Source organism: Cryptomeria japonica, chromosome 1 (genome assembly GCF_030272615.1).
Source record: "Cryptomeria japonica chromosome 1, Sugi_1.0, whole genome shotgun sequence".
NCBI classification, from domain to species: domain Eukaryota; kingdom Viridiplantae; phylum Streptophyta; class Pinopsida; order Cupressales; family Cupressaceae; genus Cryptomeria; species Cryptomeria japonica.
In genome coordinates this window covers 634,958,968-634,976,026 of record NC_081405.1, presented here as the reverse complement: position 1 = coordinate 634,976,026, position 17,059 = coordinate 634,958,968, and the positions used below count along the sequence as shown (strand labels likewise).

The 17,059-nt window shown below is 34.9% G+C and overlaps 1 protein-coding gene across 2 annotated transcripts in view; it reads left to right on the top strand.

Annotated features, from left to right (window-relative positions):
• Positions 1-17,059, top strand: part of LOC131042430 (succinate-semialdehyde dehydrogenase, mitochondrial) — a 290,490-nt gene that overhangs the window by 1,141 nt on the left and 272,290 nt on the right. For both annotated transcript variants that reach the window (XR_009105256.2, XM_057975696.2), the window contains exons 3-6: positions 1,381-1,480; positions 2,775-2,823; positions 6,360-6,447; positions 6,638-6,748. Coding sequence is in view for 1 of the 2 variants with exons in the window: in XM_057975696.2 (XP_057831679.2) it covers positions 1,381-1,480; positions 2,775-2,823; positions 6,360-6,447; positions 6,638-6,748 (348 nt within the window). In the remaining variant the exon portion in view is untranslated. The remainder of the gene's footprint in view (positions 1-1,380; positions 1,481-2,774; positions 2,824-6,359; positions 6,448-6,637; positions 6,749-17,059) is intronic.

Here is a 17,059-nt window from a genome sequence, read left to right as displayed (position 1 = left end):
AATTTGGGCCTTTTAAGAGCCTTTTTATTAGCACCCATACAATCTGAATCAATAAAGCATGTTGTCCGATTACAATTTTGAGTTTAACATAATAATGTTTGAGAAAATTAGCACTAGGACAATCTGAACTCTTGGGGTCCGTTCTCTAAACTAGTTCCCAAAACCAATAAAACAATTTTATGCCACGTTGGTAATTCTTGAGAATATTTGAGTTTTTATTTCTTTTTTAATAGCATCCGTAAGACATGAATGATAGGGAGGCTGTTTTCCCAACCATATCGATTGATCAATTTTGGTAATTTTTCTTTTTTAAAGAAATTTTAGTTTGAGGAGACTTTTCTAGCTTTTTCTTCCTCGTCAAATTTTCTGATGACTGCTTTTTCGAGGATCATGGGGAACTTGTCCATACAAGTTTGTACCGTAGGAGTTAGGATACTTATTGCAGTGGTGGCACAAACAGCTTTTCTGTCATTTTTCAAGTTGTGGTGAGATGAATAAGGGAGTGATAGTTGCTAGTTGGTGGTCCTTCCATCTCTTGTTACAAATATTGGAACTTAAGAAGATTTGATATGGCATAACATAAATGATTGTCGCAAGTGGTACAAACACTTTTTCCACCAGTTTTGGTTGCTGTTGTAATGTGAGATGATTAAAGTTTTAGGGTTGCTATTGTTGATGGCACCTCTCCCTTGAGACTAATGAGTGGGTTGATGATGGCATTCCAACATATATGCATGCAATTAATCATCTGGTTGAGATGAATCCAGTTTCTTGGTATTTTTCAGCAATGTAAGTTTTTGTGCTTAGGTTTTTTCAATCCTAGAGAGAATGCCACAGTTCACTTGGAATGACAAAGTTCTTCCTTGCTTGAAAATATCTTTAATAGAGCAGGGTTTGACTAGTGCAAACTCAACATAACCTGCTGCTGAGGGAGGTCGTAAAGAGGCAGGTAAATAAAATACCGAAGAACTGAAAAGCAATAAGTCAAAAGGCTGAAAATAGACTTTTGCAGAAAAACTCAGAAAAATTAAATCTGAAAAAGTGTTTCTGCCACCAAAGTCTTTCCTCATTCCTTGCTTTGGGGTGCCGAAGTATTTCCCAAACTGCTACTCTAGTACATACATCAGGGTAGTGATGAACTCATTTTCCATCTACAGGTAGAACCTGACATGATGGAGCTAAGCTTAGACAAACAATATCTTTTATCTCTCCAAGTGGATGCATGGTCAAATCTAAAATGATATTCATTTATCTTTTTTGGGGAGATTAGAATCTGTTAATTGCTCAATGATGAATGCAGAGTATAGAGTGTTTTGTATTCCGTCTTGAAACTTTTCAAGGAATGATTTTAGGAGATAATGAAGTCATGTCTTATTTCAGGTATATAATCCAGCAACCCAAGAGCTTCTAGCCAATGTCGCTTGCGTGGGTGGAAAAGAGACAAAGGAAGCAATTACATCTGCAAATAATGCCTTTTATTGTAAGTAAATGTGGTTTGCAGATGAGAAGGTGCTAAAAATTAGTAATTCCTTTTTGTTGTTTTCAAATTTCAGATAGAAATCTGTCATCTTTGAATAGAGCCACTTAACCTATTATTCAAAACTAATATTGATTGTTATACCTCTACAAACACTAGCGCTTAGCCATTGGATGCTAGCAATTTACTCTGGCTGATGGTGCATATGTTAACCCTGATGAGGATCAACATACTGCCAATAAGGATTCTTATAAAATACGAACATAAACACTGACAATAATCTGTAAACAAAAGAATTAATTTAAATAAATAAGAACAATATAGTTTGAGATAAACTTCAATAAACTTTAGAATGAAAGCTATAATGTAGAAAGTCTATCTCTAAAGAAGTATACACTAGGTTTAGCACAAGAATATAAATTCAATTGGTTGATTCCTGCTCATTGCATTCATGTTCTTCTTATAAGGATCCTTGTTTCTTTGGAGAACAAATGGGAGGGATCTCAAGAAAATGTCTTTCTCCAACTGAAGACAGATGGGTTTTAAAAACAGAAGAAAATGCATAAAACGTTCCTGTTCTCAGCTTTCTAAATATCATTGTCTTTCAAGAATGGCCAGAAACAACTCCCAAACATGTTGGTCTCTAATGACAATGCATTCTGATTCTGAAACACGAACGATGAACAAGACCATCTAAGTAAGATTCTAAAAGGGTTATCTGTTATACTCTATTTTCTACCGTATTAAAGAGCCCAGTGAGCAGTAGATTCGTATGATACATAGGAAAAAAATGTTTTAGATGTTAACCATAAGTTTCAAAAAATTGATAGGTATGGTAATAATTACTTGATTTTCAAGCTAGGTAACAATGAGACAAGTTTTAAATTTTTAATCTCTCCTTCCAAAGTTAAGGAAAAAGATCTATTTCCAGCTGCAGATTTGATTGCAATGCCAGAAATAATATTTGTGAAGTCTCTTTTTTAAAAAAAATACACATGAAATCGAGTACTGAATTGCTATCTTTAGTTAGTGTCAATTCTAGTGTGTGGAATTATGTTTCTCTTAAATTACCTTGACAATTCAGTTAAATTCATTGAATGTGGCCACGAGAGAACAATCTTTCCAGCATTTTTATATAAAAACACTTTTTCTTTCTTTCTTAATTGTTTGGGGCCATGATAGATAGCCAATTTTCCATCAATTTTATATACAAACACTTTTCTCTTGATTTTTCATTCAAAAGATGTGCTGAAGCTGACAAAAATATTGTCTTTTTATTTTATGTTAATGTTAACAGCTTGGAGCATTCTTACTGCTGCAGAGAGAAGCAAAATCCTTCGTAAATGGTATCATGGTTTACTAGTATTATTACAATTGGCAATTGTGAAGTGTGATAAGTGCTGATGATTAAATTTATTCCTATGCTTGTTGGTTGGTTTTATTTTGATTAATTTTAATGTAGCTTTAAAGTGCTACGTTCCTTGTTGTTTAGATACACTTTTTATCAGTTCCTTTATATGATATCTATGTGTTTTTTATGAGTAAGGCAAGTCAAGGATAGATTCTAGTCCACATGGAAAGAAGAAATACAACTGCCTATATAAAAGTGATCCGCTATCTATACATAACTAGTGCATTGTTATTGGTAGAAGCATCTTTCAGATGGACAACCTGCCACATTGAGCTCTGAAAAACACTTTGTTATTTCTCATCTCTCTGAAAACTTTGTTCTTCACTGTATTTCAATATTAGAAAAAATCAGTTTGTGCTTCAAGGTGATCGACAATGATCAACAAAATATTTGAAAACATTCTTATTGCTTAGAACATATTGAGGAATGCAATAAAGCAAGAATAAGTTGAAGGTGCCAAATGTTATTTAGTGTCCAAATATGACTGGCATATAACATTTAGGATTAACTTATTTTCATTGATTAGATTAATCTGTGTTGTATAGTTTTCCCTTTATCGTGTCTGCACCTATGGTATATTGCCCATTCAGAGTTGAACAGCAAAGAGTATCCTTAGGCTGTAATGCAATCAAAAGGGTAGTATTGTATACTGAAAGAATTAATATTCGCTATATATGACATACATAATAGAAATTTATCACTAAGTTGTGAATAGGATGAATAGATAAATGAAAGTATAAGCCAAGGGACATGTACGATAGGTCAAGTACCTATATGGATACTACTGATAGTAATTAGTTAGGTATATAAAATGCACTGGTTGTTGGAGAGGCTTCAACCTTAAAGTGCAGTTAAAAGACACTATCCTAGAAGATCATGATGACTTTCTACAGAATGGGGTCATAAAATCAAGAATGATCCATCCAAGGTAGATTTTGAGGTATATAAAGATGTAATATTTGTCTTTTGGAGCATTCAAGTATGCAATATCTTGCTGCTTTTGACAGCCTCCTTTTCCACCCTAGCTTTGAATGTCTTGTAAACTTAAAAATCTTGGCATTTAGTATATAAAAACGCACCCATGTTTTAAAAAAAAAATCATCAATGGAAGGTACATAATATTTTGAATCATCAAAAGGTATGTTTATGTTGGTCCATGCACATGGCCATGAATTAAATCGAGTCCCAGTTTGGTTAAGTAATATTATTAACATTTATATTTCTGATAGTCTAAAATTATAGCTTAAACTAGCATCTGAGCCATTTGATACTGATACTTAGCTCCTTATGAGCAATACAATACTTAGCTCATTAAGAGCATTAACATTTAGATAACAACTTTGAATTTCCTACCATAAGCCAAATAATGGAAGACCAAAAGCCATCACTGAAATTTCCTTCTTAGATCTCACTTTGGGGATTTGAACGAAAGACAATGCTTTAACCACTTGAGCTCAACTCCTTGGACATTATCATATTATTATTACCAAGCTCAACATATTTTGTTTGCCTCCTATGAAATGTTTACAAACTTTGCATTCTTCCCTAATAGGAGGTAAACCGCAATCTGTGCTGTGCTTATCCACCAATCTAAGATTGAATTTCACTTAATTCAAATGTTGTTACCTCTTGTGTCACAACTATTTGGTTGAATTGACAGGTTGCTTTTAAGTTGCTCCTGGGAATTATTAATTATTGTAGGCATTTGCTTTTGAAATCTCTTGCCTCAATTCTCTTGATCTGTCTTTGAACAAGTATTGGTTTTCATCAATAGCAATAATAAATTTTTCACTTGCCTTATTCAACAATCCCAGATTGAATTGATTCCAATGTCCTTACCTCTTTGCAACAACTAGTTAGGTGAATCACTGAATTTACACAAGACAATATGCGTTTAGTTGGCTTTGTTTAGTTAATGGCGTCAGGGTGCACACAGTTCAGTGTAAGCTGCATACAAATATATTGACTTATTTTTACTATTAAATACATAAATACATCAGAAATTAACTATTAACCTACAGAACATCCTGTCACAGATTTTACTCAAATGTATACCAAAAATCAAACATAAAACTGGGTTTACCAGGAAACCCTCGTTAGCTGAATTTACACAAGACAATATGGGTTTAGTTGTCTTTGTTTAGTTAACAGTGTCAGGGTGCACACAGCTCAGTGTAAGCTGCATACAAACTTATTGACTTAATAAATCCATAAATACATCAGAAATTACCTATTAACCTACGGAAAATCTGCCACAGATTTTACTCAAATGTTTACCAAAATTAAACATAAAAACCAGGTTTACCAGGAAACTCTTGCAAGAACCATTAATGAAGGTTAAAGCATAAATATACAACACAGTCTGGAAACCAACGCATGCACAACACAATACATAGAGCTCAATTTAGTAATAAATCCGCAACACGTGGAGAGAAAGAGAGCAAGCTGAAAGTCACTACCACCACTCCTTTTACAGCTGCCATTTAAAATCCTCCAGAACACAATGAATGTGTACACAAAGATGCTTCTGTATGTATATATAGACTTCTCCTCAATATGCATGCACCCTCCACTGGACACGTCGTTGTGTACCTTTTTATCTTTTAGTGATGCACATATTAAAATTCATTTGCTAGTAATATATTAGCATAAATCCTTGCATGGTGTTACTGGAGGACGCCATAAGCCAAAGCTATGAATTCATGGGACTTTGAGTCAGTGGTATTACTAAACTCTAAATTAGCTTGAAACTAGCACTTTAGCTGATCAAGCATATCCAATGAATCTAATGCATGGGGTAGGAATTTTTGTGCAGGGGTTAACACGTGGGCGGTGGTGTCTTCCATGTTTGGCTGTTTGTATTGGTGTTTTGAATTTTGATGCTGTTAATGTTTACCTTTCCTTAGTTACCATTAGCTTTTTAGAACTTACTGAGTTCTTTCTCTCTTCTGCTGTTGTTGAGAAAAGAAATATTAGCAATTACATTTTTCCTTTTCACATGTTAATAATTTAAACAATTCATTATGTATTGAAAAGTTTGTAAAATGCCTAGTGGAGGATTTTTCACAATTATCGTGTTTAATTTTATGTACCAACCAATATGATATTATATTGTATATACTATATAGCATCTCCGTTAACCTAGATACATTATAATTTCATATCGGTTAGTACATAACATTTATTTGTTTCTTTTACTATTTAGTTCTTATTTCAATAAAAGATTGCAATGAAGATACAAATGGCATATATGTAGTAAGGGCTTGGCAGACTATGCAGTAGTCAATGGATAAGAAGGTTTTGTGAGAATTTTCCTACATGATAAACGTCACTGGTGACTTCCAATAGTCTTTGATAGGTGGCTTTTCATATATGATAACTATGAGAAGAACTACCTGAATCAGGGGTTGCTAGAATATTCTGTTTCTAGGTATGAATTTTTGAATTGGGCAAGGTGAATTATTTATCTAGGTATGAATTATTGATGGCACACAAAGAAGAGCTGGGGCAGCTTATGACTTTGGAAAATGGTAAACCTCTGAAAGAGGGTTTGGGAGAGGTAATGAAATTCTGTACAATTTTTTAATTCCTTTATCATACATCTTTCTTTCTCTTTTTATGATTATCTTGAGACGTGACAAACTACTCATAGACTCAGAAACAGAAATAAACTGTAATTTTCCCCTTAGTAAGACATTCAGGTGTGACATACACATAATGCCTATCACTTACTGAAAATGTTGGGCCAGGTTGTGTATGGTGCGAGTTTTGTGGAATTTTATGCTGAAGAAGCCAAGCGGGTGTATGGTGATATAATTCCTCCTCCTTTAGGAGATCGTCGACTGTTTGTTCTAAAACAGGCAAGATAAATGCTTTATTGACTATATTTGCAGATTGTAAATTTTGCTTTCTTCCAATTTACATCATCATGTCTAATACAATATCTACAACATGCTGCTTTTGATTTGTAATTTTTTTCTCAAATACAATTAGAAATATTTTACAATTCTATATCATATAGGTCGCTAAACTTAAACCTCCTAGTTTTTGACTTAGTTCAATTGCAGGGACTTCAACATTCCGTGTGAGTATTATTTTCGGTCATGCAGCTATTATTCTAGCAAAGATGAGTCAGCCTGAACTCGTTGCTTCCTAATGCCCCTTTTCATGCTACATCAGATCTGCCATACATCAATGAGTAAAGACACAAATCATAACAACCTAATAAATACTAAGCCTTTTAACCATAAATTTTTTTCTTTCTTACCAAACTCAAATCATTGTTTAAAGGGTTGATGTTTATACCTCAACATTCTCTCTCTCTCTCTCTCTCTCTCTCTCTCTGTGTGTCTCTCTCTCCCTCAGGAATCACAAGTTGGTATAAGAATGTTAGTGAAATTTGCTTAATATGGATTTTTGAAGTTTGGAGAGGTATGCTTAAGTATCTTCAGTTATTGATATCATATCTCTTGTCATTTCTATGTGTTGTGTCTTCTAGTAACTATGACTCTGCAAACCTCTAAATAGGCACTAGTCCTAGAAGTACTTGACCCTCCATGCACCTTAAAATGAACAATATCTTTAAGAAGTATTTTATGAGTAAAAGTAGTTTGTATGCACTTCATGATTTTCCAAGAAAACATTTATAGCGAACTTGAAAGGATTTTACCTAAGAGAATCGTACATCTTGTAATTTTGCAATGACGTCTTCATCAACTCAATAGAGGTTATGTGTAGAGTAGGTTAGTCCTCGGTCTAGTGATAACTTTTGGAACTAAGTGTTTGGATAGTATAGCAGCTGTTTCAGTTTGTATATTTATTATTTTTAGCTGTGATTAACTGTTGTCAAAGATTACCTCTAGGAACACCCTTCTAAGTCCAGTTGATTATAAAGTGAAGGAGAGATTATCCACTCTTAGCAATTGGCACTCTTTGTTGATTATTCGATCTATCCACCCTCCAAGAACGACATTTCTTTAGCCTTGAATTTTATTGATCCCTCTATAAGTGTGAATATCAATTTTGAGTCCTAACAAAAGACTTAGATGTGGGCTTTTGTAATGTCCCCTTTCTAGGAGACAGGCAAATGAGCATGGTTGGCCTACTATCTGGGTTCCCGTAGGTCAGCAGAGTGGTTAGGAGATTCATCTAGGGGTCATGGAGCTTTGCAGGGACTTTGTGAGCAGTTTGTGACAGTTTCCTAGTTTTTAGGAGGGGTCTCTAGTTTTTAGGGGTTGACTGGGAGTTGACCAGGACACATCAGAGAACCTCTAGGATCATTTTGGGAACTTTGGTGGCAGTTCCTACTTTTTAGAAGGAGACTACCAGTTGCACTACCACATCCAGTCATCATCCTTGGATAGGTGACAGCATTCAGTTTTCAGTTTGGGGGAGGCTAGGTGTTGGAATTTGAATTAAATTAAATATTAAAGTTTTGACTTTAATATTTAGTTAAAATGGAGTGAAGTGATTATAATATAACTTTCTAATAATGTAATAAAGTGTCATAAAAGACCCCATGGCACGCCTTCCTAGATAGATATAAGTTTGTTTTAAAAGGGGGCCACTTTATTAATGATGAATAAGACCCTTATTGGATCGAACTTCTATAATAGAGGAGATTTTATTAATAAAATGCAAGTTATGGCTTTATAAAGTTGAGATATAAAGTTTCTTTATAATATTTCATTATAAAGTTAATTGCACAAATAAACTAAGGAAATATGTAATAAAGTGCAATTATAATAATTCCTAGACTTCGACACCACTTTTGGAGGGGAAAGAAAATTTAATGAAAATTAGAATGTGGCGTTGAGTTTCAAAAGTATTTTAATAGAACATTATAAAGTTTTTTAAAATAAAGCATGGAAACCCTAAAAGGTACATTTAGGGTTGGAGGCAAATAAAGTGACTTCTCGGGCATTCTTTGGGGATTCATTCTTCATTTTTTACACGAGCTATTTGGAATTTGAGCTCTGCAAATAGATTTCAGCAGCAGACAAGCCTCCATGGAATGAAAACTCCTTGGGGATCAATGAATTGGATGTCCACCCAGTTCATAATTGTGGGGAATTCATACAGGATTCCTGTTTGTGCTTCAATTGAGAGTTATACCAGCATACTCAGAATATTATCAGCAGATTCAGACTTTGTATTGCAGATTTAGGAAGATTTGGAGACCCCCAAAGGCAGCCGTGCAATTTCTTGTGCTAGTTGTACTTGCAGCCCTCTGGCTTCTCCATTTTGGCCATACGATTCAGTTGAAGGCTGAAAATTGTTATCATCTTCATTGTCAACACTTTCCTACAAGGGTTTGATGCATTCTACAGGCTATAGATGTCAATTGGGATCTAGATCAAGGCTTCTTTGTGGAAAATTCAGGAAATTCAATAATTTGGCTTGGAGGCCAGGCACATTTCTTAGCAGTTTCAGTATATTTGTTTTCAGTAATTATTGTTGAGACAAATAAAGCTCATTAGAGCCATTTCCAGCTTTTGGGTGCTCTTAGATTTTATTTTGCACCAAATTCTTCAATAAAGCTTTCCCCAGTTTGGGCGTTGGACACCTGGTATGCCATTCTACTGTCCTGGTGGATTAGAATTCTTAATTCTGAAAATTATTCTTCTGCTGTTCTTAAAATTGGAATTCTGAAATTAAAAATCAGTCAATTGTATTCTTGCATCTTGCTTTCCTAGTGTTGGTTTATTGGCATTTGATCTTGAATAGACACTATGCAAACTACTGAAAACGAACCCAAGCAAAAACTCTCAGCAAAACAGTCATAAAGCATCATTACGGCAACTTGGAAACAAGAAAAAATTCAGTTCAGGCTGAAAGATCCCCAACCAGTCTGAACTGAATTTTTTCACTACTATCACCATCAAGAGAATGATCAAATACCTCAACTGGAAAGATCCCCAACCAGTCTGAACTGAATTTTTTCACTACTATTTGCCTACGAAATTAGAAAGATGGATGACATAAAAACCTATCGGAAAGAAGCTGCATTTAATGTTTCAAGGATATGAGGAGATGAACCGGAAACAAGTGAAAACCTGGATGAGATGGAGGCGAACTTTGTAAGAAGACTGAAGAGAGGAATCGGAAAGTACAAAGGTAAGTTGCCCTAAAATGCTTTAATTGTGGAAGAATTGGTCATTATGCTTCTAAATGTGTATGTAAAGAAGACTACAAAAAAATTGATGATGATGAAAAGAAAAGTAGATATTGAAGATATGAACTTAAAAAAATGATAAATTTTAGAGATAAAGGGAAAAAGAACTTTTGTTCTATGGAGACACATTCATCTGAGGATGAAGATGGTGATGACTCGAATGAAGAATCTTTATTTTTGGCAATAGTAGAGAAGAATCAAGATAGGTTTGGAAGACCGGAAGAGAAGACTGCACTGCATGCTAGGTTGAACCAAGATCTTAGATCATTGACTTCGGATGTTCAAATCACATGACAGGGGATAAAAACAAGTTCATTAATCTCAAGAAGTATGATGGTGGATCAATAGAGTTTGCAGGAGAGGAAGGTGCACCTATTTGTGGAATAGGAAGCATCTTAGTTGATGGTAAGCATAAAATTGACGATGTTTATTATGTAGAAGGTTTGAGACATTGTTTGTTGAATGTTAGTCGGATGTGCAACATGGGTTATGAAGTTGTGTTCAGTAAGACAGGATGTATAATCAATAAAGGTGATGCAGGGGCATCTGAGTAATTCATCCGATTGGAGCTGTTAGCAGTGAAGTTGTTGAAGACCGAGGAGGTGACCTTGGAGATTGTTGCGTTTCTTCATAGTTGTGAATTCAGAGCTGCAGTTTTGGATTTGGCATCTTGAGGTCGCTGACTTAGACATATTCGAGATTCATGGCATTTGGATTTGATTTCGGTGAGATATTGATTCTTGTATTGGTCCAGATTGGCTTGTTCTTTCTGTGTTGAGCTGGCAGAGTGTGAATTGGGTTGCAGATTGTTTCCGTGACTTGCGGATCATTTGGAGATGTTGTTTTGGACATGGCTGATGTTCTTGGAGATCCGCTCGAAGTTCTAAACATTTTTGGAGGTGTTCTTAGTGATTTGGCCGACGAGCTTGTGTTTACATGTTTCTTCATAAACCGAAGCATTTTGGTCGACTTGATTAAGTTGTTGAGGCTTGTGAATGGTATAAAGGGGAAGTATGGAGATTGACTTGAAGGGGGGAGGAGCCGCGGAAGATAAGAATCAGAAAAGATGTAGATTTCGGAGGCGCAGAGTTGTTTTGGTTTGGCAGACTGAGGTCCGGATTAGCAGATAGTAGAAGACAGAATTGGTGGCAGATGATCTACTGGATCAAGAAATTGAGTTGTTTGAACCATTGTGTTATCTTGGGCTGCGGCCTAGCATCTATAAAGCCTCAGGGCATATGTAATTCATCAAATTATTTTAAAGATTGCTCCTTTTCCTTGTTTTCTCCGGTTGTACCTTGTGTTGTGTAAACCGGTCCCTCTATTATTCATGGTGTTTGTGTTTTAGGCTGCAAGGCAGGGCTGTTCTTCATTGGACCTCCCCACCTTGACTGCATCAAAAGGAAATACCAGAAGAATGGTAGCAAAAGGTTTTAGAACAAATGGAAATGCTTATTACATTAAAGACAATAGTGGAGGAAGATGCTTTTTGACTCAAAGCAGTGAATGGTGGTTATGGCATAAAAGGATGGGACATGTTAACTTTGATAACATGATGAAGATCAAAAATACTAAAGCAGTGAGAGATTTACCAAAGATTATCAAGCCTACTGATACTGTGTGCAGGGAATGTCAATTAGGAGTATTCTACTTCATATACGTTGGATATGATTCATACAGATCTGTGTTGACCTACAAGAACAAAATGACTTTATGTAGAAAGTTATTGCATGTTACTTATTGATGATTATTCTAGGATGACATGGGTTACATTTTTTAAAGAAAATCTGAAGCTTTTGAAAGATTTAAAGTTTTCAAGTGAATGGTAGAAAATCAAGTTGATGCTAAAATCAAATATTTGAGATCTGATAGAGGTGGAGAATTTACCTCAAATGAATTTGGCAATTTTTGTGAGAAATATGGTAGCATAAGACATTTTTCTGCTCCAAGAACCCCTCAATAGAATGGTGTGGTAGAAAGAAAGAATAAGACTGTTATGAGATGGCTAAAACTATGATGAAGGATGCTAATGTGGCTAATGTGTATTGGAAAGAAGCCATGCATATTGCTGTTTATTTTCTTAACAGGGTACAAATAAGAGTAAATCATACTAAGACACCTTATGATCCGTAGAATGGAAGACCTCTTAATGTGAAGTATTTTAGAATCTTTGGGAGTAAGTGTTAGATTAGAAGAGATGAAGATGATCTTGGAAAGTTTGATACCATAGCAGATTAAGGAATATTCTTGGGATATGCTACAAACAACAAAAGCCTACTGGCGTTACAATAAGAGACTAAACAAGATAGTAGAAAGCACAAATGTGAAAGTATGTGAGACATGGGATCAAATTGCCCTTGAACCCGTACAAGAGACTAAATTTGAGATCATTCCTGTTGCTACAAAAGAAAAGACAGTTTTGGAAGACAACAATGAGAAAGAGACCGATGAAATTGAACAGGAAGAAGAAGAACAAGAGCAAGTGATCAAGACCCCAACAAAATATGTGCAAAGGAATCATTCAGAAGACCAGATAATTGCAGACAAAAACAGTGGAGTTCAAACAAGAAGTATTGCAGAGGTAAATGAGCAAGCAAATTATTGTTTTCTTTCACTAATAGAACCTAAATCATATGAAGAAGCAAGCAAAGAAGAAAGTTGGGTAAAAGCAATGGAAGAAGAATTGAATTAGATACAAAAGAATCAGACTTGGGAGCTGGTACCCAGACTAGTAGACAAAAATGTGATAGGAACTAAGTGGGTGTTCCGTAACAAACTGAATGGACAAGGACATGTTACAAGGAACCAGGTGAGATTGAATTTCAAGGTATATCAAATGGATGTCAAGTGAACATTTCTGAATGGAGAACTGGAAGAAGTGTACATTATGCAACCAAATGGATTTAGATTGTTAGAGGATCCGGGTATGGTTTGTAGGTTAAAGAAGGCATTGTATGGACTCAAACAAGCACTTAGAGATTGGTATGCTAGATTGGATAGATATTTGTTACAACAAAACTTTAGGAAAGGTACTGCAGACAACAATCTTTATTTTAAGGTTGAAAGTAATAAGTTGTTGATTGTTGTTTATGTTGATATTATATTTGGAGGAAGCCATGGTCTTTGTTAATAATTTGCATAGGAGATGCAAAAGGGATTTGAAATGTCTATGTTTGGAGAGATGTCATTCTTTCATGGTCTACAAATTACTCAGCTGGATGATGAAATGTTTATTTCTCAAGTTAAATATGTCAAAGAAATGTTAAAGAAGTTTGATATGGAGAATTGTAAATTAGTTACTACCCCTTTAGTTGTTGGTTGCAAATTAGGCAAAGATGATACATCTCCAAATGTTGATCAGATAAGTACAAATCTGTGATTGGAGGACTGCTATATCTAACTGCCTCTAGACCAAATACCGCAGGTTGTACGCTTAGTTGTGATATTTCAGGCTAGTCCAAAGCAAACTCATGAACAAGCAATGAAGAGGTTTTTTAGGTATCTAAAAGGGACTTAGGATCACAAGAAGCATGGAGATTTCATGTTGAAAGCATATATAGATTTTGATTGGGCCGAAAGCATTAATGACAGGAAAAGTACTAGTGGTGGTGCATTCTTTTTGGGAGATAGATTGGTTTCATGGATAAGAAGCAAGAATCAATGTCATTATCTACTGCAGAAGCAAAATACGTTGCAACAACATCTTGCTGTACTGAAGTTCTGGAAGAGAGCTTTGCTGATTTATGTTTGAGATATTCAGTTATGTTATGACTCGGTGTGTCTGATTAAATTATCTTAATTGGATCATATTCTTTTGGTTTGGATATGAGTTGGAAGTTGTATTGAGATGTTATGGGTCTCACCATGGTGTCTGGAGATCCGCATGAAGTATTTTGCATTGAAAGATGTTTTGTGGCCGATTGATTGCTATATCTACACGTTACGTTTGACGATGACTTTGGAGAATGTATTAGTGTGTGCAGATCATTGGATTAATCTTGGGAGGACGTATTGTAATATGTTTTGGTTCCCCCTTTCTCTCGGAGTGGACCACTTTGAGGATTTTTGGTTCGGGTGGCTTATTTTGTGTAATATTGCTTATTCTGTTTTGGCCAACCCCAAATTAAGTTTTCATTGATTTATCTCATATTTAAGAAGTGTGAATGTATGAGTTGAATGTGACATGGTACTGTGGTATGTGACATGAAGTGGAGTATGTGTGAATTGATGAGAAGTGTATGCGAATGATATGCAACCAGATTTGAGATTGCAGAAGTGAGAAAGACAGAGCTTTGAAGGTGATATATTCAGCAAGATAGTATGTTGTGATAGTAGTGGTTATCAGAGATGTTTTCCATGTTGTTGGCCGCTTGATCTAGTTGTTCAAGGACAATTTCATGTTCAGGAGAATCCTTCTCAGTTTCAATTCAGCTATATCCTTTGTTGCTGATTGACAGTGAGTCCTTTGGCAACAATGTGTATCTTGCCTTGAAGCAGTGAGCCTTGGTTGTGCAAGTCCTTGTATCTTGCCCTAAGGTAGTATGCCTTAGCTTTGCAAGTCTTTCAGGTGCCATTGCTCCTTGGTAGTGAGCCTAAAACTTTGTAATCATGCTTATTCATATTGTGAGTTAGATTTTCACCGTCGATTTTCCCTGTTTGGGTTTTTCATGTAGATCTGATGTTCATGTGTTGATGGTTGATGCTTATGTGTTGTTGATTAATGTGTTATTGCTAGGTTAGTTGATGCTGTTTATAATTAATCTGTTTTGATGCCCAAATTAATCTGTTTATAATTAATTAGTTGATGCTATTTATAATTAATCTGTGTGTTCAACAGTGAATAAAAATGCTAACAATAAAGAAACATAACGCACAATTAATCTCTTTACAAAAGAATATCATGGGAAGGGTTACATATGCAAATGTGGTAGCTAGCACATGTTGAGGTGTGAAGTAAGGAATATACAACGTTAAAAAAATACAAAAGGGTAGGGACTAGGGAGTTAAAGAGCAATGAAATTAAGTTGAAGGGCCAAAGCTTAATATTAGTAGGAGATGCTACCAAGGGCATTTGTAGCTAGGGATGAAAGTGAAGGCAATTAAGAAGATATATCTATGAATGTAAGGGACCTCTTGCAAATGGAGTTATAAATGTGCATTAACTTTAAATTTCACCTTGTCACCATTTAATAGAATTATTGAAACACAACGATTTGCTAGGACTTGAACCTAGTTCTATGATTGTGGAGTGTGGATTGACCTTTTAACAAGTCCCCTTAAAGTAACTTATTGGCTTGATTCACCTAGCTTGGCTTAGATGCCATGAGTAAAATATTAAAAAGTATGGATCTGCTAGGACTGAAACCTCCTAACACTCATCGGTGTGCGTAATGCTTTACCATTGAGCTAACATTCCCTTAAATGTTTTGTTTTTGATGGAGTGCATACTGACTTCCCAACATGAAAAGGGTTGAGCAAGCAAATAATTAGTGTGAATAATATTTTATGAGGGAGGGAGGATAACTTGGATAGGTGAAATTGATAAGTTGTGTCTGAAATTATAGAAATTTGGAAAGAAAGGTATGTAAAAATTATAATGAGTAGTGAAGGTAAAGACAATAAGTCATTGGAACCTCTATATTGTTGAGGGGCCAATTAACATATAGAGGTAACTTAGGTGGTTATCCACCGTTAATTTACTGCTATAAATTAATATTAACCCAAGGTTTTAGAAAATACGAAACGTTATGTTGATAATAATGATGAACTTCTTCAAATACTTTGATTGTCTACTTCACTATTTGATTTGAAATGTGCTCTAGATGGAGAGAGGACAAGAAGTTCCTAAGTTATATGCATAGTGCCATCCTTTGAACCCTTAAGAGCTAAAATAGTTGCCTAACCTAGTGTTACAAGACTGGGACTCAGTTCAGACTTAGTAAGTTGATTTTTGGCCTGAACTTAGACTTGGTGTTGAGACTTTGCCAAGACTCGATAAATTGAAAATACCACGAGTTATAGAGATTTTTTAGGATTTTAAAACTTTTGTCATGCACCCTTATATAAATAAACTTTAAAAATATAATCAATTAATCAAATAAAAGCTACCTTGATCACATACGCAAGTATACAACAATCACATGAATATAAAAGCGAATTTTCTAATGGAAACAACATTTTTAAATATATAAATATTGTCACGTGTTTTAGGATTACAAACATCATTGATTATGCTATCCTTGGCATCAAAAACAAAAGTCACAATATGGAATCATGAACTATGGTAGAGTATTACTTGCTTGACATTGCTAACTCTATGTGAAGTCATGGCACATGCAACTTGTATCTTAGACAAGTTTGCAAAGGCCGCGACAAACATGGGAGCATCACTTAGGATAGGGACTGATTGAGCAACTGAGAAGTATATATTTAAATCTTTTACTTGGTATTTAATTGGGGAAAAGTTGAAAAAATGAAAAAAATGTTGCTTTTACATCTAGCATGGCCTAAAATGATTTTAATTTTTTTCTTTTTAACTAGAGTGAGGGTTTGTGGGTAGCACCCCTAGTGGATTCAAGGGGCAACAAATCCTCATGGCACATGCCATTTTTCATAATTTTATCACCTTTAAGCAACCATCAAAAGTCCTCCAAATTCTTCAAAAAATGCTTGAATTTCATGCTTTTCTTTTTCATAATTTTATCGCATTTAACCAACCTTCAAAAGTCCTCCAAACCCTTAAAAAATGCTTGAATTTCATGCTTTTTTTTTCATAATTTTATCACCTTTAATCAACCTTCAAAAGTCCTCCAAACCCTTCAAAAATGCTTGAATTTCATGCCTTTTTTTCATAATTTTATCGCCTTTAACCAACCTTCAAAGGTCCTCCAAACCCTTCAAAAAATACCTGATTTTCATGCTTTTATGTTTTCAATTATTTATTCTCTTTATTTTTGTTCGATTTTCCCTAACTTGATTGAGTCTCCTAGCAAGACTT